We start from the raw sequence: 27,393 nt of genomic DNA, 5'->3' as shown, positions 1-27,393 counted from the left end.
AAATGCAGGATGGCAGTAACGGCATTTTGCACCACGTTTACCAACACTTACACGCCCCACCGCCCAACCATTTTCCAGCTTCGTTTCGGTTCGTTTTCTCACGCCTCACACTACAGGGGAAAAAGGGATAACCCACGGAAAAAGCATACAGTGGGAAAATTTTCAATCCCATAATAAATGTTTTTATAATTAATTTATAAAAATCTGGAATTTTACAACACTGAAGATATCAAAGTAAGAATGAAAATCATTGCATACTTTTAAGCTGGTTCTAAAACTTGCTCTAAGAATGTATCGTAGCATAGTTTCAGATACCTCAATAAATGATTTTCCTCCTTTTTTCCATGTGCATGGAAAAGCGGCGGGGAAAAACAGGAAAATACAAGTGAGAGCCTTGCAAGGAACTGCGAAATGACGCCGCTTGCATTTTATGTTCATTTTCCCTTATTTTTCTTTTGCACGTCTTCCCTGGCATTTTTATTATTTTGTGTGTGCACTCCGGGCTCTGCGCTGCCAGCAATTTTATAAATAGAAAAATGCATAAAAATTGCATGAAATAGGAATGAAATAAATTCCAACTGGGAACCGGAGGCGTGGGCGTTCGGGACATTGGGGGCGTGGCAAATAGCAAGTGGCCCCGACTTGGAAGTGGCAGCTAAATAAGCGGATGCATTGATTGAACTCGAAAATGTTGATTGTCAGTTGGAGCAAAGCGTGAAAGTAATTTCTTTAAGCAGGGCATTATTGTGTTGGGAAATGGAATTCCACTTTCATTTCAAATTGATTGATGGATTGCAGCCACAGCTTATTCGAAGTTTCTTGTATTCAATTGTAAGATCTTATTATGATTCATAGATTATTTTCTATGTTATCTGTGGAATTAGAATTTCTAGGATGCAAAACGTTGTTATCCTCTTAGGATTATAAACCTCTTGAGTTTTGAAATTCACTTGAAAGCATGCTATGGTTATTTTGTTTCGATTTTTTTTTATGAGTAGTAGTATTTTAAGGTCAGAGGATAAAATTAAGGTAGTAAACTTACTTAATCAGTTTAAATTTAACTTGTGTGCTACAAAATTGTGTACTTTATAGCACTTTGAGCCTTAACTCCCCGAGATCGTATTCCTTTGATCCCTTAACAGTTTCGCCAGCTTGATTGACCTATTTTTTTCTGGGGATGCGCATCTCTTCAATCCATTTTAGTGGCGCTGCAGCAGCCATAAACAAACCCGCCCCGAAAACACCCCTTTCATTCCATCAACTGCCATCGGCAGCCCTTCAAAATCCATTTGGCCAACTGGCCTCAGCACGTTCGATGCACGCCAAATGCAAAATAAATTTCCAACTTTACACCCTTTAATGAAGTGCCCCGAGCACTGAGCTCTGAGCTCTCTTTTTCCGTATTCCAAGGACTCCAAGGACCTGGGCGTTAAATTTAAAACGTGCCGAGCGACTGGCCATCGATTCGAATCGGTTTTAATTAAAAGCAGAGCTCTCTGCCCCACATATTTAGCATTGCGTGATTGCAGCACAGAGTGCATGTCGTGGAAGTAATAAAGATAATTGAATCATTAGCGTGTGTAAGCTAATTGTATGCATTTAATTAGCAGCCCATAAAAATTCCCCGTTTCGCAAATTAACTTCATCTAAGCTCCATATTGATGCTGGCATTGGACCCAAATCAAACAACATCAATGCGGGATTAATTGCCAGCGATTTGGAGAAAGGGAAGTGTTTTTAATGGCGAGTAAACAAAACCTGTAGGTAAAGTGAAAAATCGTTAGAGTTTCCGCTTTTACGCGAGCATTTTGTGGTATTCATTTAAAATTAATCTGCGTCATGGTGATTATCTTAGTTCGCAGTGTAACAGAGGAAGTTGCAAGAGATTCCAATCATCTCAAAAGCGAATTCTGTTTCAAAAAAAAATGAAGTCTACTTTTAGGTTTTTTGTAAGTGTTCTTAAATATTTTAAAATTTTATCTATTGAAATTTCTGATTAAAAATAAATTTAAGTAATCTTTAAGGCACCTCAAATAAATGCAAATAACAACATAAAATTAGAAAATCTTTAATACCCATTTTGTATGTAGTAACCAACCCCTCACATAAAATTAATTCCCTCATCAGGTTCCCATTCCCCGACTATATTGCATGCGACATAAAATTCACTGCATACTTTGCGGCTGCAGGCGCGCGGAAAACCTGCAATAAAAAAGGAAAGCTCGGAAAAACGGGAGTGGGATGCTCCGCAGCAAAGGAAAAGCGGAGCACACTCGTAGGCCGCAAGTCTGATTGCCTTTTGTCCCTCTGTTTGTGCGGCTTGCAACCAGTTTTTTAGCCCATTTTTTTGGGTTCTCTTTTTCCCGGTGGCTTAGAGTCGGTCCGTCACGGCTTTTGTGCAATTTCACGCTTGTTTGCTGACCAACAGCTGACCGCAAGCCAAAACCAGAGCCCCCGGAAAGTAGGCGAAATGGTTGGGAAAAGGTGGGGAAAAGGTGGAGTGGGAAAAGCGCGAAAATTCCATAGAGGTGACAGGCATGTATGTTTGCCATTTGCGGTGGCTTTTGATTTGCCAATAAAACGCGTTGATAGGGACGCCAGTTTTTGAATAGCACGCCAAATTGTCAAATAGCTGCTAGGTGCCGGCTTCATAACGAATAATAAATTCATAATGGCCGGGAAAAACAATCAAATTGGGCCAGAGGAACCGCATAAACACATTAGCTGTGAGTTTTCGGGACTGGGCAATTAGTGAAATCAAACAATGGGCTGCATGAGAAAAACCCCCTTGCATTTGGGCGGCCATAAAGAATTTAAGTGTTAGTAGCCCGCTTAAAGTTGACATAAAATTCGGTTTAACTACCTGACTCGCATTTTTATAGGTGAAGAGTTTAATGGTTTGTGGTTTTGTCCTTACTTTTTTCAAAATAGTTTCTATCCTATCAAAAGCAATAAAAGCATATTAAACTTATTGCCACAATTTTATTTTCTATTTTAAATGGTTTCTTAAAAATATCTGTATAAAAGTATGCTGTAAAATATTTATTAAATACATTTTTTTTTTCTTCTAAGTTTAAGTTCTGCCATGATTGTTTGCAGTGTACACGTTTGCACTCCTCGCCGCATTTGTCACGTTGGTAGTGAAGAGGTCTACAGCGTCGTCAATCTCAGCAGCAGAGTTGAGCTCAATGTTAAGGCGTATCGATCTACATAGTTCTTCCTTGAAAACAGCTACATTTGTGTGTTTGCTAAGAAGTTGTCTACGTTGAGTGCATTGTATGGCTTCTGTTTTTAATGTAGTGATGAGAGATAGGTGGTCCGATTCAAGGTCCCAGCTGTCTCTGATGCTTAGCTTGTCGTGTGGAATGTTGCGATAAATTGCAAAGTCTAAACAGGATGGTCTTCGATTTACTGCGCTTGGATAGTATGTTGGTGCTCCAGTCGCCAGGATGTTGGCGTTAATTGAGATGGCGCTTGCGGCAAGTAAGTTACCTCGGTGACAGGTGATCTCAGAACCCCACCATGGATGTTTGGCGTTCCAGTCTCCGCTGATAAATGATCTTGGGAAGTTGAAGTTAGCGAATATGTCATCAAATTCTGATTGAGTCCAGCTGAAGTTCGGAGGGCAATAGATTGATCCGATGAATATTTGTCCTATACATGTTTGGATTCTGGCACCCACGATTTGGACTTTAGCATGGACGATTGGCTCGATGGGAAAGTGATTGATCTTTTTGTTAACCAGGATTGCAGCTCCACCCCTGTGGCTGCCGTCAGGTAGATTTGAAGTGTAGACTTCATATCCAAATAGTTGAAGGTTGGATGTCTTCGTTTCAGTGAGAAGGAGAATGTCAATATTCTCTCTCTCCGCAAGGTGGCCGATTTCCGTCATTTTGCCGGCAGCACCTCGCGTGTTCCAGGTGAGAATTTTTATTTGGGACATTGTGTAAGTTGCGCGTTAATTGCAACCAGCATCTTCAGCATCTGGGCTTGCATGGCGTATAGACCCTCGATAGCTTTTGAGAGCGATGCAACTGCCATTTCTAGTTTAGATTCTTGTGCATTTTGCTGTTGTGACACATCTGGGAAAAAGTGCGCATGATTTTTTGCACCGTAGTGATGTTGCTGTTGAATGGCGTCCTGTAGCCTATTTGTTAGGTTTCCTGGTCGTTTGTTTTGTTTTTCCGTGATTGGATTTGCATTTCTGGCTATTTGAGCATAAGAAACTCCATTTTCATAATGTTTGGGTGTAGAGTTATTGTTTATGCTCACTTTTGGGGTTTTCTGTACATTTTCGTTCATTTTGAGCAATTTTTGATAGGATTTGCAGCCACGGAAGTTAGCTGGGTGATTTTCACCACAGTGAGTGCAAGTTGCTGGTGCTTCTTTGCTTCTGGGACAATCTGATGATTTATGGTAGTCACCGCAAGAGACACAGATAAAAGGTCTGTAGCAATATCTTGCAGTATGACCAAACGATTGGCATCTCCGACATTGCACTATGTCTTGTGCTTTTCTGGCTACTTCAAAACGGACGCGTTGGCGACATAGAGATCGTAGTTGGAGTATATCTTTGTTATTTAGATTCTTTTCTACATTAATGAAGAAGAGGTTCATCTGTTCACCGCTCTTGTTGCTTTTTGGGTTATATATTGATAGAACTTTATGCCCCTGTCTGAGTAATTCCTCTTTGATTTTATGATGGAGCTGTGAATGGTGTAATCCCCGCACAACAACTCTGAATGGTTTCTCGTCTTTCAATTGATAGCAATGGAATTCAATTTTCAGGGAATTTAGTTGTCGTACTACAGCCCTGTAGGTGTTTGCGTCTTTGGTGTAGATTCTGTGAGTGGAGCCCACAGAGGATTTGATTTCAACATTTTCAAGATTTGTAACTTCCTCGATAGCGATAAGAAGTTCGTTCACGTTTGTCACGTCCATAAGAACGATTGGTGGTGGTTTTGGACTACCAGTAGAAGCAGATTTTACCGTAGATGAATCAGTTTTACTTTGTACGTTTGCGTTCTTGTTATGTGCATTGCTGTCTTTAGCCTTAGAAGCGGTGTGAGAACGGTAAGCCGCTGCTGCAGCGCTAGTCGATGGTTCTTCCACACTATTGCAGTCCATCTCATCGTCATCAACTGATAGTGTTTCGAACCTGTTTGCTGACACAGGGTCACTGGGTTCTAAATTTCTAATATCGGCACGTTTTCGTTGACTTATTGGTGAGTTCGATGACCCCTTCCTCTTCTGGCTCTGGATTTTTTGCCATCTGGGTGAATCAGATTCATTGAGGCCCGGTAGAGGGGGGAAGTCTATAGAAGTGCTTAATGCTTTAGGAGGCATAGGCGTTGAGCACATGCCACTGCATATGCTGGGTGATGATGTAGTGTAGGTATATATTGGACTGTGAGTTATTGTCAGAGTACTGGTGACACAGGCTGCATTACTGCTTGATACTGCTATACCATATGAGTTAAGCTTGCCGCTAGTGGCCAGATTTTCTGCCAGGGTTAACTCTCCTGGAATCACCTCGTCCATGACGGCTTTTCTCAGAGCTTCGCCCAGAAGCATTGTTTCTCTGGTATTTGCCATTTCTCTCGATTTTATGCAAAGTCGAATGTAAGTCAATCACTGCTTTTATTGCCCCTCTTGTACGGCTGCGCGCAGTGTGAGGGGAACAGCGATGCCCTAGCGGGCACAAATGCAGTCTTGTCGCACTACACTTATGTTGTTGTTGTTGTCCCACTGCCGACACTGCGCTAGACTTTGCAATTTATCGCAACATTCCACACGACAAGCTAAGCATCAGAGACAGCTGGGACCTTGAATCGGACCACCTATCTCTCATCACTACATTAAAAACAGAAGCCATACAATGCACTCAACGTAGACAACTTCTTAGCAAACACACAAATGTAGCTGTTTTCAAGGAAGAACTATGTAGATCGATACGCCTTAACATTGAGCTCAACTCTGCTGCTGAGATTGACGACGCTGTAGACCTCTTCACTACCAACGTGACAAATGCGGCGAGGAGTGCAAACGTGTACACTGCAAACAATCATGGCAGAGCCCTCATACGCCACTCGAATAGAATTGACCCAACCATTGCAGAGATTCTAGTCCGTAAGAGAGCACTGAGAAGACGTTATATTCGAACGCACAGTCCTGAGGATAAAGCTCAATGGCATAGATGCGCCAGAGAGCTTCACGTTGCCATGGCTGAATTGAAAAATGCGCAATTCGAACATATGCTGACCAATATGGACTATTCTAATGATTCCATTTTTAATATGTGGTCCTTTACCAAAAAAGTAAAAAGAATGCCACAGAAAGTTACGCCTCTGAAGAACAGCAATGGTAACTGGTGTCGCTCCTTAGAAGAGCAAGTACAAACATTTGCGGAACACCTTGGCGACAGATTCACTGCGTTTAATTTCGCATCCGAGGAGGATATCAACAGAATAAACGAAATACTACAGCGCCCTTTCCAGATGTCACCTCCAATAAGACATATCCGTCTGGAAGAAGTCTCAAACATGATACGTACCCTCAAAAGTCGAAAGGCGCCAGGTCATGACCTAATAAGCAACGCAGTACTTAAAATCCTTCCCAAGAGAGCACTATTACTTATCACATTGATATTCAATGCGATACTTAGAGTGCAATACTTTCCCAAAAAATGGAAGAGTGCTAGAATCAGTATGATTCTAAAGCCAGGGAAACCGGAACAGGATCCATGCTCCTACCGGCCTATCAGCCTCCTGCCCTCTTTATCGAAGGTAATGGAAAGGCTGATAGCTTCCCGACTTATAATACACCTAGAAGACAATGATACTATCCCAATGCACCAATTCGGATTCAGAGCCGGCCACAGTACGATTGAGCAATTGCACCGTGTAGTCAATCACATCCTGAAGGCCTACGACAATAAAGAATACTGCAACGGCATCTTTCTTGACATACAACAGGCATTTGATAGAGTTTGGATCCCGGGACTACTAGCCAAAGTCAAAACAGCGCTGCCAGCCAACCTGTTTGAGCTCATCAGATCGTTTCTCACAAACAGAGATTTTTGCGTCCAGTCCAGAGACGCAATCTCTGCAAATGTTGCCATTACAGCTGGCGTTCCCCAAGGAAGCGTCTTAGGACCGCTACTGTACTCCATCTTTACAGCAGACATCCCCAAGCCAAGCTATGAAGAAATGACCTACGACAACAGCAAAATGCTGCTGGCCAGCTTCGCTGACGACGTCTGCTTTCTCAGCTCCTCGAACAGTGAGACCGAGTCTTCACAAACGCTGCAAACCTACCTCAACGAATTCGAGAAATGGGCCACGGCGAACAATATCAAAATCAACGAAAGCAAATGCGTAAACGTTTGCTTTACGTTACGCCGAAAAACAACTCCGGTGGTCCACATTAATAATGTGGACATAGAGCAAGCGACTAAGGCGAAATACCTAGGCCTCACACTGGACAAACGCCTAACCTTCCGAGAACATATTGCCAGAGTCGTCAAAATGTGCAACCTAAAGCGGAACCAATTATTCTGGATGCTAAACAAGAAAAGCAAACTATCTCTAAGATGCAAGCGGCACATTTATCAACAAATCATCGCACCAACTTGGAGATATGGAATCCAAATTTGGGGAGTGGCGGCTGCGTCCCACCGAAAACGTTTCCAAACCGTCCAGAACAAAACATTAAGACAAATCACTGGCTGTGAGTGGTTCGTTAGCGGCCAAACGCTTCACAATGACCTAAACCTGAGTCTTGTTGAAGACCAAATATCGTTCTTCTCAAGCAGGTACAACGACCGTCTAACTGCCCACCGTAATCGTCTAGCCCGGAGATTACAGGGGGCTATCCCAATTCGCAGGCTCAAAAGAAGACATTTTGGGCTGCTCCTAAGAGACTAATATGAATATATTATTTACTTGAAACTAGTCGTAATTTGATCTACTCCTATATACCAAGTTGAAAACTAATTATAATTTATAATTAAGAGATTATTTACTTAAGAAAACATTTAGGTTAAAGGCTTTAATTAGATCTGTTCCTGGATTATATTAAATAAAGATGTTAATTAAAAAAAAAAAAAAAAAAAAAAAAAAAATAAGTTTAAGTTTGAAAACCTTGTTATTGTCCTGTTTTCAGTGTATGAAGGTGTTTAAAAGTATGCAATGAAATATTTGAAAATTTGTAATCCTACAGATTCCTTAAAAGCTTCTCGATTTCATAGGCATGCGTTTTACCCACTTTGTACATAACTGAAAATTAAGTTCTAGAACATGGACATTTAATTAAGCAGAATTGTCCATACATGTTTTGGCCATTTAAATTACAGACATACATTTCTCCAGCATCTCCATTAACAACTACGCAGTTCCGATTAGACCCGCATAAACATTTAAGCCTCCTCCTTCGGTTTTCGGGTGGAAAATGCCCCGCCGGAAAAGCAAGTTGGAGCTCTGTTTGTGTCATTTGGTCCACGAGAGATTTCCGCCCCAGGGAGACGCACACAGACCCACATGTTAGCCTATAACTGGCGATGCATGTGCACAAATATTATGGTTAATTATGTGGCACAGTTTTCCTACCAACACGCCCACAAAACTAGGTAATTTCCCTACTCTAATTAACATTTTTCTCTGCAATTCCATGATTGTGCCGTTTTTTCCGCCTTTTTTTCAAATGCGGTTTAACCTGTCTTTAAGTTCGACCAACCGCAAAATCAAAACCACAAATGCAAATGCCAACTAAATTATGAGAAAATTAATTTCCACAGATGGCAGCAACAACAACTACTACAGCAAGAACAAGGGCAGGAGAATTGCATAGTAAATTAAGTTACTGCGAAAGGGGTTTTGGCTCAGGGGCGGCTGAATCTAATTAGTTGCTCAAAAGCCCTGCCAACGCAGCGTGGAAGGGTTTAGTATGGGTGGAGCAGCGCCTATTTGCACCACCACCCACTGCACCACCCAGAGGGTGGATGGGCTTGGACTAGCTGGCAGATAGACGGAGACAGGCATTTGAGTTAAGTGAATCTGCATGTCATTCATGTCAGGACATTTAGTACGCCAGGATGCGTCGAGATGATGTTGTTTCACTGTGGAAAATTCCATCCTATCTCTATATGAATTATGAAACTCATTGTTGCAAACTAGTTATATTAGGAAGAGAAAAAATAACCTTTTAGATGTTCTTAAGAAGTAATAGTACTAGCCAACACTAAACATTTTGCCTTTGTATATTTTCCAACACTTATTCGTAAGCCGAACTGCCATTTTTCCAGTGTTGTGTAGCGGCTGCTTATGCATCTGCCCAATTAGCTTGAGCTTGGATGCATTCTGGCATTCGGATTTATGTGATTAATCCGAAGGTGCATCATGCCTCACCCCGTTTAACTAAAAAGCCACACAACTGCAATTCAAGTCCGTATAATCAGGGGAAAAAAGCGGAGCTGCATGAGTTGTCCCCGAAATTTGGCTAGGCAGAAACGACAAGAAAATGCTGAAATGTCAACATTTCCCCATAAATACACTCGCATACATGGACCCAAAATTAGCATAAGCGTAAACATTGCCAAGTGGCATTTAGGGAGTAAAAGGAGCAGGCGCAGAGGGGTATTTCGGCACACTCTGCTTTTGGGCCAAGTCAAACATTTTGGCACTGCATTAAATACACTGAATTTGCACAATGCCCAAACGGAGACAGACATGGGCAGAGGTGAGTGGGGAAAAGGGGGAGGGCCATGAACATTGCCAAGAGCAAATAAAATGGCCCAAAAAACCATCAGGACCCACTGATGATTGGGCGCTTTACTATGCCCGATGTTGCCACATATTTTTTGGTGGCAAGGGTTTAATGCTCGCTTGTGCGTGGCAAATTTGTAGAATTTACATTTTTATTTCTCGGCCAGAGAAATATTATGCAACACATGGCGAGCATTAAAAGGACTGGGGCTAATGAGGGCTGAAGGGCTCTGAGCACCCTTAAGATGATTGGTATGGGGGTAAGCTGATCCTAAAGAGGGATTATAATGGACAAAGTGCCATTAGATAAGTATTCTTATTTTTCAAGAAACTTAAAGTGATATTATACAATAAATAAGATGTCAGGTATTTTACAGTAATTGTTTCGATTAAATTATTGCATTTATAGAATTGTAGAATGCTTTTGACATTATTTTGTTAAAAGAGATGTCAAATAAACTTTAAATTGTTTTCATGGCTGTTCTTTTACATTTTCTTTATATTTTTTATCTCTGTATATTATGGTAAGTAAACAAGTTATCTGTGGAAACCGCTTACCGAATTTTATTAATATTTCAACGAAAGTATTTACCTCTACACCCGCTTAGCAAATTAGTAAAATAGCTGAAGTAATATTATGGTATGAAAACAAAACTTCTATAAATATTAAAGAACAGTAGTAGAATAAATAACTTAACCTATAAAAATGTATTGGAATACAATAACCGAAGCAAGTAAATTCCTTTTATGGCCGAAACTTCCCGGGAATGCAATCAATGCCCTCATAAGACATACTCGTATATCAACTGCAAAATCCGAATCATTTTCGATTCGATTCGTGGCGAACTTTTCACATTCCCATTCACAAAGTTAATGTACCTTTCTCCACCGCCCACATCGAAATGCCACTGCCTTTTGCGAGGAGGAAAAAAGGCAAAACTAAAGCAAAATCATTGAAACTTGAATGGGGCACATCATTTATTCATCACGCACAGTCTGAATGACAGAAGGACATGGTCGTACATTATTGTTTGCCACCCTCACAATATCCAGCTTATATGCGAGTATATCCTTATCCAAACACTCGCACACATTCGAGTCGGTCAATCATGAAAATGGCCATAAATACATATACAATGTGTACTGTTTGCATTTGTATTTTGTGTTTTATGTTGCTTCGATTTGAAAGTCCGAAACCCAAGATCCACTTGGATCAAAGTCGAAAGTGCGAAAGTTCTACGGCTTGCTGACTCCGGGAAAGTCAACCCAAAAAGATGAAGCTAATCTTTTTGTCCTCGCATGTGTTTCTCTTGATTTATTCGCATTTATATGCGCAAGGATATCTTTACCACAATTTTGACCACAAAAAACAGAGAAGGAAATCCTTGTAAAGCAAGATTTTTCCCTTGAAATACATAAATTTAAAGTCCATTTTGCCAAGGACTTGTTTAAATTTCCCATTCAAGAGGTCTGGTTAATAGCAAAGTGGGAAACCAGAATTTCAGCACCTGTTTGCTTCGTCCTTCTTTTATTTCCTTTTTGTGGGTTTGTGTTTGCTTTTCTGTTTTTTATTTATTTATTTTATTCTTCCTTTTTCTTACCCAAAGCAGATGTAATTATTTTTAATGAGCGACTGCAAAATTAAACATGAAACACATGAAGGAGGGCGAAAGAAATGTTTATATGGGTCGAAGTGTGTCTGCTGAAATAAAAAGGAAAATGTCCCCTTAATTCTGGCAAGAAAAGGCAAAAATTAGAGTGAAAAATGTGGAAAATCATCGTCGTCGTGAACGAGCATCAGCAAAAGCCCCACAGGCCAACAAATCTTTCAATCTAAAATCCAAATATTGTAACATCATCAAAACCAGTGACTTCATTAAAGGGAAAAAGAAAGGGAGAGCAGGGGAAAACTTATTTTAGTTTTGGGTCAAGAAAATTGTATGTGTGAATTTCTGTGTGCGGCACTAATTTGAGGCTTGTATTTTAATTAAAAAGGACAATATATTTACATGACAGGCACAGCGTTAAAATGCCCGGAGACGGACGAAGCTGACAGCTGGCCCATAAAGCAGCAGCAGCCAAGGACACCAGGATATCAAGGATATCAGGACGCCAGGACGCCAGGATTCACACACAAGAAAACGGAGTGCGAGGATAATGGCAGCGACTGTGCTATGACCAAGAAGAAAGTTTTGGGCACAAAATGAATGACTTAATTTATAGGCATCTCTTGATTGGTAGTCCTATGAGACTAGTTTTATAAAATTAAATTAATTTATAGAAGTTTTTAGTTCATTTTAAAAGAAATTTAGAAGGTAACATAACAAAATTAATTTATACCCCTCGAGTATAGAAACAATAAAGTAATAATTATTTTTTAATAAAAAGTCTATTCATTTTGCAATGTCATATTTTTGTCAATTTTTTTCAAGCCCCAACTTCTGCCAATCAATATGCTCCTCAATAATTCAGCTACCCATTGAGTCAACAAAAGTGAGAATCACGTCAAAATTAAATTGACGAATCGATAAAAAACAGATTTTCCATAAAAATGCGTTTCAATCAAAAAACAAAAGTACACAATGTAAAATAAAATCAAAGAGAGCGCCAGACGCGAAATAACAAGCAACAAAAAATAAATATAAAAGGCCGTCGACATTGCGTAAGCGAAACGTGCGAAATGCTGAAAAGAACAAGCAGAGCGTGGAAAATGGGTGGAAAATCCGGGGAAAACATATCACGATGAATCACGCTGCCCAGTTGGCGCCAAATGTCAAAAACAATGCAACCTCGCAATGAAAACAACTCAACAAATTATGATTTACAACGCGAGGGAAAGCCGAAAGCCGACGAAAAAAGGATAGCATAAGTAGAATAAGTATACGCATTGTTACATTCATACGTGCACGTGTTGCAGGGTTAGGAAAAGAGATGGTAAGATTTACACGGGGCAAAATTCAAGCAATTTCAAAGCTGTCATTTCCACCAAAATGTATTGTTAAATAATGCCATAGTTATTCAATATCGCAATCAAGATAACGGATATAGAAGTGCGGATTTCGGTTCCCTTGAAAAGGGTTAAAATTTCAGACCTTCCTAAATCGATATATGTTAATGTGATTGTGATGATTTATAGAGAATGCAACCACAAACTTTTAGAGGTACCCCACGTTTAAATCGAGATCCAATTACCCAAGTTATGCAAATTAGAAGTTCAGTTTTGGGTCACTATTCGAAAACTTATTGGAACTACGGAAAAACCGGACATGAAAATGGGTTAAAATTTCGACCCTTCTTAAATAGATATATGTTAATGCAGATATATGGAAAATGCAACCACAAATTTATAGAGGTATCCCACGTCTAAATGTAGATCCAATTACCCAAGTTATGCAAGTTAGAAGTTCAGTTTTGGGTCCCTGATCTAAAACCCATTTGAATTATGGAAAAATGGAACAAGAAAATGGGTTAAAATTTCGACCCTTCTTAAATCGATCTATGTTAATCTAGATTTATAGAATATGCAACCACAAATTTATAGAGGTATCCCACGTTGAAATCGAGATCCAATTACCCAAGTTACGCAACTTATAAGTTCAGTTTTGGGAGGCTGTTCTAAAATTTATTGGAACTACGGAAAAACCGAACATGAAAATGGGATAAAATTTCGACCCTTCTTAAATAGATATATGTTAATGCAGATTTATAGAAAATGCAACCACAAATTTATAGAGGTATCCCACGTTTAAATCGAGATCCAATTACCCAAGTTATGCAAATTAGAAGTTCAGTTTTGGGGGGCTATTCTAAAACTTATTGGAACTACGGAAAAACCCGACATGAAAATGGGCTAAAATTTCGACCCTTCTTAAATAAATATATGTTAATGCAGATTTATAGAAAATGCAACCACAAATTTATAGAGGTATCCCACGTTTAAATCGAGATCCAATTACCCAAGTTATGCAAATTAGAAGTTCAGTTTTGGGTCACTATTCTAAAACTTATTGGAACTACGGAAAAACCGGACATGAAAATGTGTTAAAATTTCAACCATTCTTAAATAAATATATATTTATGTAGATTTATGGAGAATATAACCACAAACTTATAGAGGTATCCCACGTCTAAATCGAGATCCAATAACTCAAGTTATAGAGTTCTGAATAGCACTTTTTGGGTTTCCGTTCTGAAAGCCATTGGAATTACGGAAAATTTAAACATGAAAATGGGTTACAATTTTTATTTTCTAAATATACTGTATTTTTTGTAGTGCACCCACAATGTGTGTGATTTTTTGTGGTTGTTTTCCTGTTTCGTCACTTCGGGAGCAAAAGTTGCACAGGAAACGAAAATTTATTTGCGTGTCGAACAAAGAGGGGAAGAAAAGTGGTGGGGAAAACCCACCCGTGAAAATGCGTGGCATGGAAAACAATAAAGAAAACTGTGCGGAAAAGGGGGCGGAATCGCAGATGGAAATGGAGGCGAAGTGTTTTGGCGAGACCAACGTTAAGCAGTTGCAATTAGTGTGGAGTGTTTCGTTACGGTGAGATGGCTGAAAAGGATTCGAGGCGTGTGTGAATAACTTAGCCAAATTGATGAATGTGAGTGAGTGAGCCGGCGGGCAACCATAAATCAAATGGAAAGGTAGGAATCCCTGATCGAACTAATGAATAGTTAAAGTCCCAAACGAAAAGTTGGGTGTAATAGCAACAGTTTGATAAATGTTTGGGATTGTTTTAGTCTTTTGAGAATTAAATAAAATCCTTTTTTTAATTTTTTATTTAAATTAGCATTAATATTAAGCCCGAAATTAAGAAAACCTCAATTTATTTAATGTATGCTCTAAACAAAACTCTGCAAAATTTAAACAAAATATGATAAAAAATCTGTAGAATAAAAATCCTCTCCAAAAGCCTTATTGATCTATGGAATATTCAGCAAGCCAAGGCAGCTTAGCAACGAAAAATTCATAACTCTTTTTGGTTGACTGCCTGTCGTTGCTGCCGGTCGTCTGCTCTATTTATTTAATATTTATTTCAAATTTATTTATTTAGCAGGCCGTCATGCACACTTGAAAAAAGGCCAAAAATGAAATAGCACACACACTCGAGCGGAGAAAATTCTATGCCAAAAACGAGGACCGCACAGAAAAAAGGCAATTTTTCGGGGGTTCAAACTTTGAAACCTCGAAAAAGGGGGCCGGAAAACATGAAGAGGGTGGCTGGCTGATACATATATATATAAATTTATATATAGTGGGCCAGTTGTTGCTAAAAGACCAACCAAAAGGTGTTTCAAATGTGTTGCCAAAGTGCTTAAAGTGGCAGGCAAACTATTTGCTCACAATTTTCTTGTTTTTCCTGTTTCGTTTTTATTTCTTCTTGGGGTTTTCCACGTTTTCCATTTTGCGGGCGAAAGATCGAACAAAGTTTTCACCCTGGTAAGCAGCAGAGCAAAGTGATAATGTGCACAAAGTAAAAGTAGAGGCAACCGAAACAACCAACAAATAACAACCGTGCAACAACAGCAAGTTGTAAAGCTTTTACACTAAACAACAAAGTTAAGCCGGATATTTTTCCCCTATCCCTTGCAGTTGCACAAGTTTTATGACTACAACGGGGAAATACGGGAAAAATTCGGAAAAATTGGTGCCACTGTTTACAACACGCACGTGCAACGCGGCGTATGCGCAATGCCCGTCTCGCAGTGGCTGTAAATGCATAAAGGATAAGTAGGGCTAGCGAAATAAAACCGAATACTATTATTTCAAAAACAAAGCAGCTTACATTGAATCGAACAAACGAAATGCAAAGCAGTTTGGGGATTAAGAACGAAAATAAGTGAAATAAACTAAGGAAGAAATTCCAATTACTTAGGAGATGGCAGAAACTGTTTGGCAAAAAACAAGGATTACTTGCAGATTTATTCGGATTGTTTGTACATTACAAAAAAGGATGGCTACGGTTTAAAATACTTGCTCAAATAAATTCCTTTAAATTTGTACTATGTACTCTTAAAAGCTTATGTAAACATTACTTTGCCCATAAAATCTAGGGATATACATTTTCTATTTTTATAGGCTTATAGAAAACCATTGCTAATTTTGTAAGTGCACAGGAACTGGCACTTTAACCCGCTTGGACCTTCTACAGGGCGATGCCAGCAACAGAGGCCATCAAGATTGATTTATGTAAATGATTGCCACACTTTGCGCCAGATAATAAATAACCCCACGGAGCCAAAGGAAACTAATCAGAAACTAAGAGACAACAAAAGTGATAAAAACGCAAGGGGGCAAAATCGGGTAAAGGAATAAAAACCCAGAGGAAACTTCACCGTAATGCAGCACTTGGCTTTTGCCTTTTGACTGACGGACAGACGTTGGGAATTTTTTGCATGCCACTTTAGCCCTATCTTAGCATAGAACAAAGCGAAAGAGACAGCCTCTGCTGGCGGGGAACGAGACGGCTATAGTGTAGCACCGGCAGACACAATGATATATTGCTGATTTGCGTGCCGCAGCCGAGGAAGTTTCCTTTTACAGTTCGCTAAGGGCAATTCGATATGCATACATCAAGTGCAGAGACACGATGAGACTACCAGTTCCAGATCCGAATCCTCGGCCCATTCCCCCGGGTCACGACCTCCCATTGCAAAGTTGTTACATGGCAAATAGTACGCATCGGATTTGACAAATGGTTGGGGCTGGTGCCTTGCTAATGGGAAAACTCCAATCCGCCTAAAGATCTATTGTGTTCTCAGATGAGATCTGCTTAGTGGTGCTACAAGCTTTCACGGTATATTAACACCAGTGTTTGTGATGCTTGAAAGATTACACAATCCTTGCTGGCAGTATCGTTAGCATACCCAAATATATGTTTTAATTTATTAGAAAAATATACAAAAAGATATATTAAACCCAAAATAAAGACATCAATGCATATGGTCACATATTTTTAAAATGAATGTTAGTGAACTTTGGTCACATTAAAACGTACAAATTTAAAGAGCAACCAATTTTAAGGAGAAACCGTGCCAAATTTCTGCGGATCCCGTCAACTGCACTTCCCTAATTTATTACTAACACTAAATAGCTCCAATTAAGAACACAATTATATAAAATGGTTTAATTATTCCTTCATTCTCTTCAAATTAACATGCTCACTCGACAACTTCCCTGACAATCTTTTACTTTCCCCATGCACCAATTTTGCCATTCCAATTTGAAGGACAATCAGCCACAGAGAATGCTAACAACAGTTGACACTTGGCTTTAATCGCTGCACCCCGGGAAAGCGAGCAAATTAAAAAGCTGCCAACTAATGGTCCGCACCGAAAACTCATTTGTGCACATGGCCACACTGGCACTGGCATTAATGGCTGAGCGGAGCGCTGGGGGAAAAGTTTGGAATGAAAATTGCATAACTCCAAGCTGGTCATAACCCCTCTCAGGACCCCAGACACATGTGGAATAATGGGTGGCCAAGTGGGCGGGACACTGCGCACAGGAAAGTTGCATGTAATTCCAGGAATAGGGCTGAACATGCACATGCACTGATGTATATATGTAGTTATATGCATTTGTATTTACAGCTTTTGATTTGGCCATTTTTCATTTTGGCATTTTGTTTGCTTAACAGATTTTACATCCAAAAATTTGGGCGCCTTGCATTGTGCAGATTTCATTGTAAATCCAAGCCACTATGCAATGTGTGTGCTGTTGTTATAGGAATAATAAAATATACGAAAGGCTTTTTGGAGTTACGTGAAAGGGGAACGGGTTGGGGGCTTTGAAATAGTTTCAACAAGTTGGGGAGTTTAAGGAAGAATTGCATGTTTGGAAATTGTGTGCACAGGTGATGAAGGTTTCGGCAATGAAAATTATTTACAGAGTTGCCAAACATAGATAACAATTTAATTGGAAACATAAAATAATATCTTTTGATATTAGTTACCTGTTTGGGTATAATTTTCAAGCCACTTTCCCGGAATTTCCTTTGAAAAGCAGCACTTGTTCAATTACACTTCAAAAAGCCCGCTCATATCCTCTATAATTGCCCCGTATCAGTAGTTTCTTCTAATTTCCCCAAGCACCCAACTCTGGATAAGCGTTTGCCAACATCTTGAGCTCTAAAATTGGCCACATTTATGTAAAGTATACTTGAGCATTTCCTCTCTACCTGCCACATTAATTTATCTTTCCAGCCACTTGAGCATTTTCTGCTTTTGGCATGCAAATCCCCCCACTCCACTCAACCACTAACCGTTCAAAATCAACCCACTTCAGCTTAAATTGCTCTCAAAACTAAAGCTCTAGCGCATATAGACACACAGGTGGGGCGGACACAATCCGATATAGACGACTAAATATAGCACCCCTTTGGGCAATAGAGGGTTAAAATGTGAACTCCGGCCACTAAAAATAAGTGAGAGAGACCAAAGTTGAGCAAAGTAAGTAAAGCTGCTATCATGATTGATTCTCCGAATTAAGGCTAATTGCATAAAAAATATGAGGTGCACATGTAGTCGGCAATGGGGTTGAAGCTCAATTAAGGCTAAAAAAGCTATGAAAGTAGACTGGGAAAAATGAATCATTTGTTAATTAAACTTTCTGCAATGTTAGAGTATAAGTAGCGCTCGAGCCACTCAGAAACTGCAGAGAAATTGGATTTAGGATTCTAGAAAAATGAATTACTTTTGAACTCTTTTATAACATGCTAAAACATAGAGTTTTGTTCATTATATTATGCCAATTTATTCTATTTTTTCCAGTGCGTTAAAGTATATATAGACGGCGCCACAATCATGGACATGGACATGGCTACGGACACGGACACTCAACCCTGGGCAACAAAATAAAAAAGGAACTCGGAACTTGGCGCCAACATTTTGCGTTTGGCGCAGACATTAAAATGCTTAAAATATCGATTTGCTACAAAGGCTCCAAATATATAAGGCCGCCATTTGGGCCAAAAACGCGGCGCCCGAGCAACAGTCTGCCACTTAAATGGCCAAGGCAAATGGGTGGAAAAGGCAGGAATAGAGAAAAGGTATGAGAAAGAGATTTTCCGCTTTCCTGCGATGTATATATACACAATATGAATCTTATATTTCAGCAATTATACACATAAATTTGAGGGAGGGACGTGAAGTTAAGCGTTTGAGGCGGGCAAACGCTTATATTTAGGTAAGATGAGATACCGGGCTATAAATATTTTTAAATTTATTGTTGGTTTTGGAAGAGGCTTCAGTGGGGAGAAATGCTTGGAAAACATACACAGTTTAAATATAGCTTTATTTATTTCTTAAATTGAGCTTTTCCTTTCCTTACTTTTTTTTATATTTCAAACTTAACTCTTAACTACCTAGCTGACTTTTCAACTAATCCCAACTTTGCCCAGCCATTCCCCCACCTGTGAATCTATTAATCTGCCTGCTGATCTATATATCTTTGCACCTATCAGTCCGCCCAACTATGTGTGCAATTTATCCAAACCATCCATCTGCATGGGAGAATCCATCAATTTATCCATCCTCAAACACCCACTTAGTCGTATTCTTTTTTCGGCTTTTTGGGTATCCATAGCCGGCTCTGTTCCGTGTTTCCTTCGCCCCAATAGGCATTTATAGACGCAAAAGTTTGGGCCAATGTAAACCTGCCCAACCCGGCCCGTTGGCTTGGCTATTTAGTGTGTGTCTATGGGCTCATGCCTTCTATCTTTTTATTTTTCCTTTCAACTGTATGCCAAACTTCAGCTTTTTTTGCACCTGTGTTTTTTGGGTAATTTCTGCCGACCGCTTAAGGGGTTCTCTTTTTTGCAGTATTTAGGTTTTATATGCCCCTAACCCCAAAGGCAAAAGCGGATTCCCATCATGACTGAGAACACGGCTCTGATTTTTCCGCACTGTTATTGCTGTAATATGAAACAATTTTTTTCCAACTTCTTTTTTGTTCGTGTTTTGCGTTTTGGGCGTTTCAACTTTCAGTTTGGTGTGTTTTCCGTGTGTTTTACGGTCTACGGTTTTGCTCTACGGGCCTACGTGCATTTTGGCCGCATATTTTCCGGTCGTGTTGCTACTGCTACTGCCACTGTCGTTGTTTTGGTTCATTTCACATGCACCCGGAACCATTTCCATTGTTTGTGCGGGGAAATTAAAAAAAACCGAACACGCAAAACGAACTGGAAAAATGTTTGTGGGCATCGGGCCTCGCATCGGACAGGATGAAGTGGAAAGGCATCCGGAATTGTTTACTTTTGCATTCAGTCGCAGATAGCGTATAGTTATGGGCATTATGGGGTTATGGGGGATATGAACACGGGGGATTTATAGAGGCGCTGATGCCCGTTGATTGAATGCCGGATTTTCGCATATTCTTTATGGAGGCCAGGGATCATGTGTGGCACGGCATAAGGGCGGTATATTTTTACGGATTTTGCGAAATTAAAAGTGAACGTTTTATGCAAATAAAAACAAAGAATTTTCCAGCGTAATGGAAGACCAAATGTTTTCACATGAGAGTAATGATATTTATTTGATTGCAGCTAACAATTTGTAGAAATTTTTAATTAAAATTCAATGCACGTAACGAATGCCATAAACTATTTTGTTACACAGCAAAATTCCTACATCTACAAATGGCAAGGGGATAGTTTTCGAAATTTAATCATTCAAAAGTTGATATACATTCATAACGGACAATTAGCTTACCAAAATTCCTACTTAAATATTTAATAAGCTTCGTTCTTTTAGCTCTTCATTGCCTCAACCGTCTGGCCTAATCCTCTGCAAAATTTCATCAAATATCTTGATGCCCGCTCTATCTCATTACCAACTCCGGACCCACTTAAAACATTTGATAATTTAATCACTCCGGAATTTCTATTATTTGATTCGCCTTATTGTCGGTTAAATCACAGACAGATTGGGTTTTTGGGGCCAAAAAGCAATTTCATCAGTGGCCAACCACCCAGCAACCCAACAAGCCCACTAACCAACTGCCAACTGGCAAGCCAAACGGCAGCAGCCAACTCAACACACTTAACCGCAAAAAGCACCGCCCAACCACCCAACCACCGAGCCACCAACCCAACCACTCACCCACCTAAGCCGGCTGGCTGAGTGCTTAGTGGGGATGCCACATTAGGCAAATATGTAAATAACTTTTAAGGAATTAAGCGCACTCGCACACAAAAGCCGAAAGAGACGCAAGAGACGAGGGTCCTTGAGGAAAACGAATGTGCTAGACCACACATACTTTCTTGGGTCTTGCTTATCAGCCGATAAACAAGGCCTATAATACAATCGCTCATATGCCATGTTGCACCGGTCTGTTGGACAACAAAATGGGGCATGCAACAGGGGAAAATCCCAGGGAAACCGGATGGGAGTAAAGTGCGTCGGCACTGCAAGAAACTGTTTACGTTACTTTGGCTACTACGAATAAGCGCGGCTTCTATTAAATAAAACTTCAGCGGACATCAATTAATATTAAATGGCTTTGATGCAACTATAACATGGCGCCCGACGTGGGGCTTTATGTGTATAACTACAAATTGGCGCTCAACTTGGGTCCCTATGTATGTATACATTGTGCATTAAATAGAGATAGTCTGTTCAACACTGTTTCATCTATCCTTTCTCTGTTTCTCCTCAATTTCTTCCTGTGTTTTAGGTGGAAAACATTAATTACACACACGTTTGCGGAGGTCCAGGACAGGCAGTTTCGAACAGGAGCCTTGCAGGGCAGCCAGACCAGAGGGCAAACCACAAGCGCGTCATTACCAAACGGAGATGGAAAATGTAATGAGAGGTGGGGTACAGGGCATTGTGGAAAAGGGACATGGGATTGAGACTCTGAGGCAGAGATGAGGCCAGCGGGAATTGGGAATCGTTTCATAGTTCACCACGTAAACTCCTGCTGCATTTTATCTGCTCCAATTGCACCGGAGGCGACGCATTGGGATCCCCGAGGAACGAAAGGGACAAACACTTCTGTGTAAAAGGGACGGTGACAGCCCCTGAGCGTATTTACATTTGCTCGGCATTTAATGCAAGTGGGAATTACAAAAGGAGGGCGTGGCTAACGATGGTGTTGTGGTTGTTGTTGCTGTCCTGGGTGTCTGCCTCCTGGCAGGCGATTTAAAATATTCGAACCAAGCCGCAGAAAGAGCCAGGCAGATAGATGGTTAAGAGCTGGGGGCTAGGTTTAAAAGCATAAATGGAAACAGCACAATATGCACTACACCGTAAAAAAATAAATTACTTGTAGGTACCCAAAAGTATGCTGTAGAAACATTGAAAGTGTCTTTTCTAAAACCTTTTTGATTTCACAAATAAAGATGTTAATTAAATAAAAAAAAAAAAAAAAACAAATTTTTGTTGCATACTTTTTTTTATAAATTATCAAAAAGCATTAAAGTTAGAGCTTAGTTGGTTAGAATTTAGTAAACAACCATTTACTTTTAAATGATATATAAAAATATATTATACAAAACAAATATTGTTGTGGAAAAACACAAAATAAATTAAATCTATTATTTATAAACCTATAAATGCATTTTTTGCTAGCTTACAAATATAAAATTGTATTCATTTAGTATCCATTTACTGTTTATTGAATCAGACAAGCCAATTTAGCAATATTGACCAGGTAACATCGATAGCTGGCAAAGATGATATTAATGACTGAGGGAGATTATATCAAAACACAATTTGTCTATTTCTTCCTCTGTAATGCCCTGTGTTTCCAGCTTTTCAGCCAGCATTTTCCCGTAAGAGCGGTAAACAATAATAACAGGCAACAACAATGAGGCATGATGGCCCTGGGAGGATTACAGGACACATCCATGGGCGGTTGGCGGAGGGTCTACAAGGGGGTTTAAGATGGGCGGAGGACGAACAGGACCAAGAGCACAGGAACTGAAGCATCGGGCGAGTATGCGACTAAGTGTTTTGCAACGGAAATGCCGGGCTATCATGCAAAAAGCCACTGTCAGATTAACGAACCATGGCCAAAACAGATGGGGGTGAAAACGGGGATGAATGGGTGGAAGCGTAGGTAGGATCCAGAAGGTAAATGGCATCGGGAGATCCGCAGTCAGGCACGTGACGCAGCGACAGTCCATGACCAAGTGCTGATTTTTTATCAGCCGGAATGCGAGGAAGTGGCAGGAAGTGAGAGAGAGAGAGAGTGAGGGAGATGGGCCAAGAACTGAACGAAAACTGGCAAAAAGGTTATTGACATTGTTGTTTCCACACCCCACTACCATCCCACTACCACCCCACTACTACCCCAAACTACCCCCACCATCTGCATTTCTGTCTCGTCAGATTCGTTCACTTCACCAAATTCGCAGACTTGCAAGCAAACAGACGGCGAAAAAATGCAGAATGAAAAATGATCTGGAAACTGGGAATTATGTTGGCTAAAGTATTCAAACTTAAACAAAAACTTTATATAGCTTTAGCCCCAACAGCTTTCTAAGTACTTATATGGCTTTAAGGCATATTATCTTTAGTGGTGTTAAAAAGGATAAAAATCCACTTTTTTACTTACTTCTAGTTTATATAAAAATAAAAAAAGGAATATATCGCTGAGAGAAAAATATTACTCATACGTAGCGTTGTCTCTTATTTCTTGTTTGATAAAAACCAACTTCAACAGACTTCAAAATACACCAAAATATTTTTTGGATCCAAAATAACTTCATAAAGTCCGGTTTTAAGTCATAAAGTTTTATATTTTAACTTTCAACTTTCTCATCAATTTGTGAACGCTGAAAACAACAGCTCAATTATTTTTGATCGCCAATAAAATGCACCCCATCGCTTTGGGCTTCGCCCGGCAATCAAAACGCAAGCCCCGGCCACTTGTGTGTGACAAAACCCCTCGAAAACATCATTGGGTTCTTGAAGCGGGTCCAAAAACCGCTTAAAAAGCATTGCATACTTGCAGGCGCCTCCTTGAGAAATGCACAAAAAACGTAAAAAGCATATAAAAGTGGCAGCCAGGACAAAAATAAAACGCTGCACAAAAACAGCAGCAGAAAAACAAAGCAAAGTCAAGCGGAACGTAACAGAAACTGCGCAACTTTTGAAGAGGTGGAAATGCTTTTTAAGTATTAATTTGCGCAAACACTCGACGCAGCAACAAAAAAATGCGGGGAAATTGAGAAAAACGGGGAAAACAACAAAGGAGGCAAAAAACAAGTTAATAAAGCAGTTGCAGCTGTAGCACCTCCTCAATTTCAGTTTTCCTCTCTGCTCATTTCAACCTCCTTGGTTGTTTGCACTCAACAAAAATTTAATGTTGCTCCTTGAGAGATGAAATAATTTTTAAAGCTGTTTATGCGCCTTACAGAAGAATATATCTTGATAATGATAAACTAAAATATTGATATATAAATATTACAGTGAAATAAAATTAAAATTTTTTTTTTAAAATACAAATAATTTCAAATTATTTAAGGTTCTTATGAATTTATGTGGATATTAAGCATCATATCGACTCTTTGAAACTCCAAAAAAATATATCTCAGATAAAAAAAAAAAAATTCAAAAATTTAAAGGTTCTAAAAGCATATACTTCATTAAAAATATTAAATACTTATCTGTGGATATTCATCATAATATTTTAATTTAATAATTGTTTCCCTTTTGTGTTTGTGTTTAATGATAACACATCAAATGTGAGGCTAGTGTAATTCCCCCATTTATGAGTTAAAAATTAAAATAATCATATTCTTCCAAATTTTTCCCAAGTGTGTTCTCTTTGGGCAACGGCCCCCTAATTGTTTGCAACATGGTCCATCGCTTTGCGCAAACACCTCACCTAAAACACATAGGACACCCGCAGGACACCTCCGTTAAAAGGTTTCCTAACCAGCCCCCTCGATACGGTTCACACCCCACCCCTTTCCGAGTGCATTTTTACTGTTTTGCGTTAATTGAAAACTTTTTTGCCAGCAGATATTCGTACTTTTCGCAGCATGGCAAAACAAAACTGAATTGGAAAAGTTTTCTAGTTTTTCCCACACTACAAACTACAGCTACAAAACGGGGGTGTGGAAAGTTGTCGTAAGTAGAAGTGCAACTCTGAGTTTTTAACGCTTTGCCGCCTTTCATTTGTTTAGACTTTAACCCCCCACCGCCAGCCCCCCGAAAGCTTAAAGTTCCAGTGGTCTTGCAACCCCACCAAAAAAAAAGAATGGAAAAACACCCCAAATTCAGAACCAGACTTAAGTGTGTTTGTGTTTCCTCTCAGAACTTGGCGGCCAATTAGTTGGTTGCACTGAAATCCAAGGGGGGAAGGGATTTTTGGGGCTTCAACTGGTTGTGGCAGCTGTTATATTGGAGACTTGGACTCGGACTTGGCCAAATCGGAAATACACTCAAAGCTGTTTGGGCTGTCGCGTTTTTTGTGATTGGAAAATTGTCATAGAGTGAAGTGGAGGAAGTTCCGGGGTTTTGCTAAGTGCATTTTCTAGGGTTATCTTAAATTTTTTAATTGTTTTGTCTGCATCGAATTTATTAAGGTATTACCAAAATGTAGTTCAATAACTGTGTCTCTGTTTAGGCTAACTATCATTCCTATAAACAAAACATTAAATTCCAAATACTTTCTCAGAATAAAAATGTACACATTTACATATTTTTCTGATTTGCCTACAATGTCAACTCAAATTAAAAATTGATTACCCCATTAACAGGTTGTTTCAAGACTAGTTCATTCACAAGTATTAAATTTGAAAAGCTTTAAAAGCTCTTTATTAATCTTAAAAAATGACTTCATTGACAACAGGTTTTTATTGTTTTTTGGTGGAGATAAGAAAACTTTGAGAACACTTTAGCAGCACCTCACAATCATTTAAAGTGACACAAAGCCACTAGCAAAAGGTATTTAATTGACACGAAACTACACAGATAATTAATGAGGTAAAGGGATTTACGGAATCCATATAAGGGTCTTATGATTTTATGAACGTTGTAAGCACGTTACTCAGTTACTTTCCAGGCATATTTAATTTTAATCACCTACGAAAGTGTCTGAAAGTATGATATGATATAATTTTAAACTGTAAGTTCGATAGACCGCGTTGTTTTTCACAGCATACTTATAGGCACATTTATGGGCGATTTTAAACATTTTTTCTGGAATCCGCTTTAATATCTTATTTTTTACTTTAAAATTAAAAATACTCCTTGAAAACTTACGATTTCCCTCTGCAGCTTGGCGATGTTGAAGTTCGCCTGGGCGAGTCTCACACTCAGGGTGGCCACATCACTGGTTAGTTGGGCCCTCTCGCCGGCATTTCGATCCACCAGCTTGAGCATCTTGTCCTCCAGACTCTGGTTGACCTTCTGAACCCGCTTGTGCGACTCGTACAGCCGATCGTACTTGTCCTGCCACGCAATCACACTGTCCTCGAGTTCCACTTGCCGCTCGGTTTCCCTCAGACAGGCCGATTCCAGGGAATACAGCTGGGTTTGCTTCTCGATTAATGCCTGTTGCAGTTGCTCAATTTCCGCTGCCGTGGGGGCGGAAGTCGAGGGGGGCGTGGCAGCTATGGCCGTGGATATGGCTGATTTTCCAGTTGCGCTTGCAGCCCCTCCGCCACTCGATAGCTCTGCTGTATTCTGGGTGCCCGCTGTGACCGCCTGCAATTGAGTAAACACACAAAATGAAATTATGAGCTGCAAATATTTTGTAATTAATTTTGCTTCCGCAGAGCTCAGAACAACAACGCATACCGGACGCAAAGTGTCACACGTTTTCCACTGCAAAAACCGTACTGGAACCCCCGGACAAAGCGAACTCCGTGGAATGCTGCGGACAGCTTCATTATACTACCAGCGGATCTCCTCTCTTCGTATATTTATTTTCTTCTTTTGCTTAATTTTTATACAACATTTTAAAGAGCTTTGAGCTCGCCGTGTCATAAAAATGCACGTCATGCCGGGGAATTTGTTAGCAAGGGGCGGTGAAGGTCCGACTCAACCCACAACGCGCAGCATCTGCCGCAGATAAGGGTTTAATCAATGGGTTATGTCAGGGTGAAAGCTGAGATACCCTTTGTTAGGAACTATAAAAAATATTTAACAAATTTTTATAAAACTGTTTGACCTTTTTTATAGCATTTTAAATTATTTAAAATGTTTTATTCTATGCGTAAGTCAAATTATTATTTTCCAAAAAATTATTCTTACTTGCGATCTTTATTCGTATATTATTTAATTTAAAATCTATCTATCCTAGCAACAAGAGATGTCTTGATTATAACAAAAGTATATTCTTCTTTCAATTTGAAAAAAAATGCCCCAGAGTTCTGGAGATAGAGTATAGTACATGGATCTGGGGCTCTTGACAACTGATAAGCGATGTGTAACTGTGGATTATACAGCACGCAAACAGAGGGTAATACGAAAACAGGGAGAGTGAACCTCAGCGAGAGAGATCATTTGAAGAGAACCGAAAGAGAGATAGTAAAAAAGAGATTTGGTTTTGTTTATAAACATTTAATCAGAACCAAATAAACAAACATACTCATCCCTAATCTGAGCAGATAATCAAAACTGCATTGGTCAGTGCCATCTATGTGAAATTACCTACTAATAACCCATTACACAT

The 27,393-nt window shown here is 39.6% G+C and overlaps 1 protein-coding gene across 2 annotated transcripts in view; it reads right to left on the bottom strand.

Annotated features, from left to right (window-relative positions):
- Nucleotides 1-27,393, bottom strand: part of LOC108035175 (ras guanine nucleotide exchange factor B) — a 49,997-nt gene that overhangs the window by 7,864 nt on the left and 14,740 nt on the right. For both annotated transcript variants that reach the window (XM_017110640.2, XM_017110641.2), the window contains exon 2: nucleotides 25,980-26,423. In XM_017110640.2, the coding sequence (XP_016966129.1) occupies nucleotides 25,980-26,423 (444 nt within the window). The remainder of the gene's footprint in view (nucleotides 1-25,979; nucleotides 26,424-27,393) is intronic.

Source organism: Drosophila biarmipes, chromosome 3L (genome assembly GCF_025231255.1).
Source record: "Drosophila biarmipes strain raj3 chromosome 3L, RU_DBia_V1.1, whole genome shotgun sequence".
NCBI lineage: Eukaryota > Metazoa > Arthropoda > Insecta > Diptera > Drosophilidae > Drosophila > Drosophila biarmipes.
Note: the sequence above shows the minus strand (reverse complement) of the source record. Positions and strands in the feature narration are given on the sequence as shown.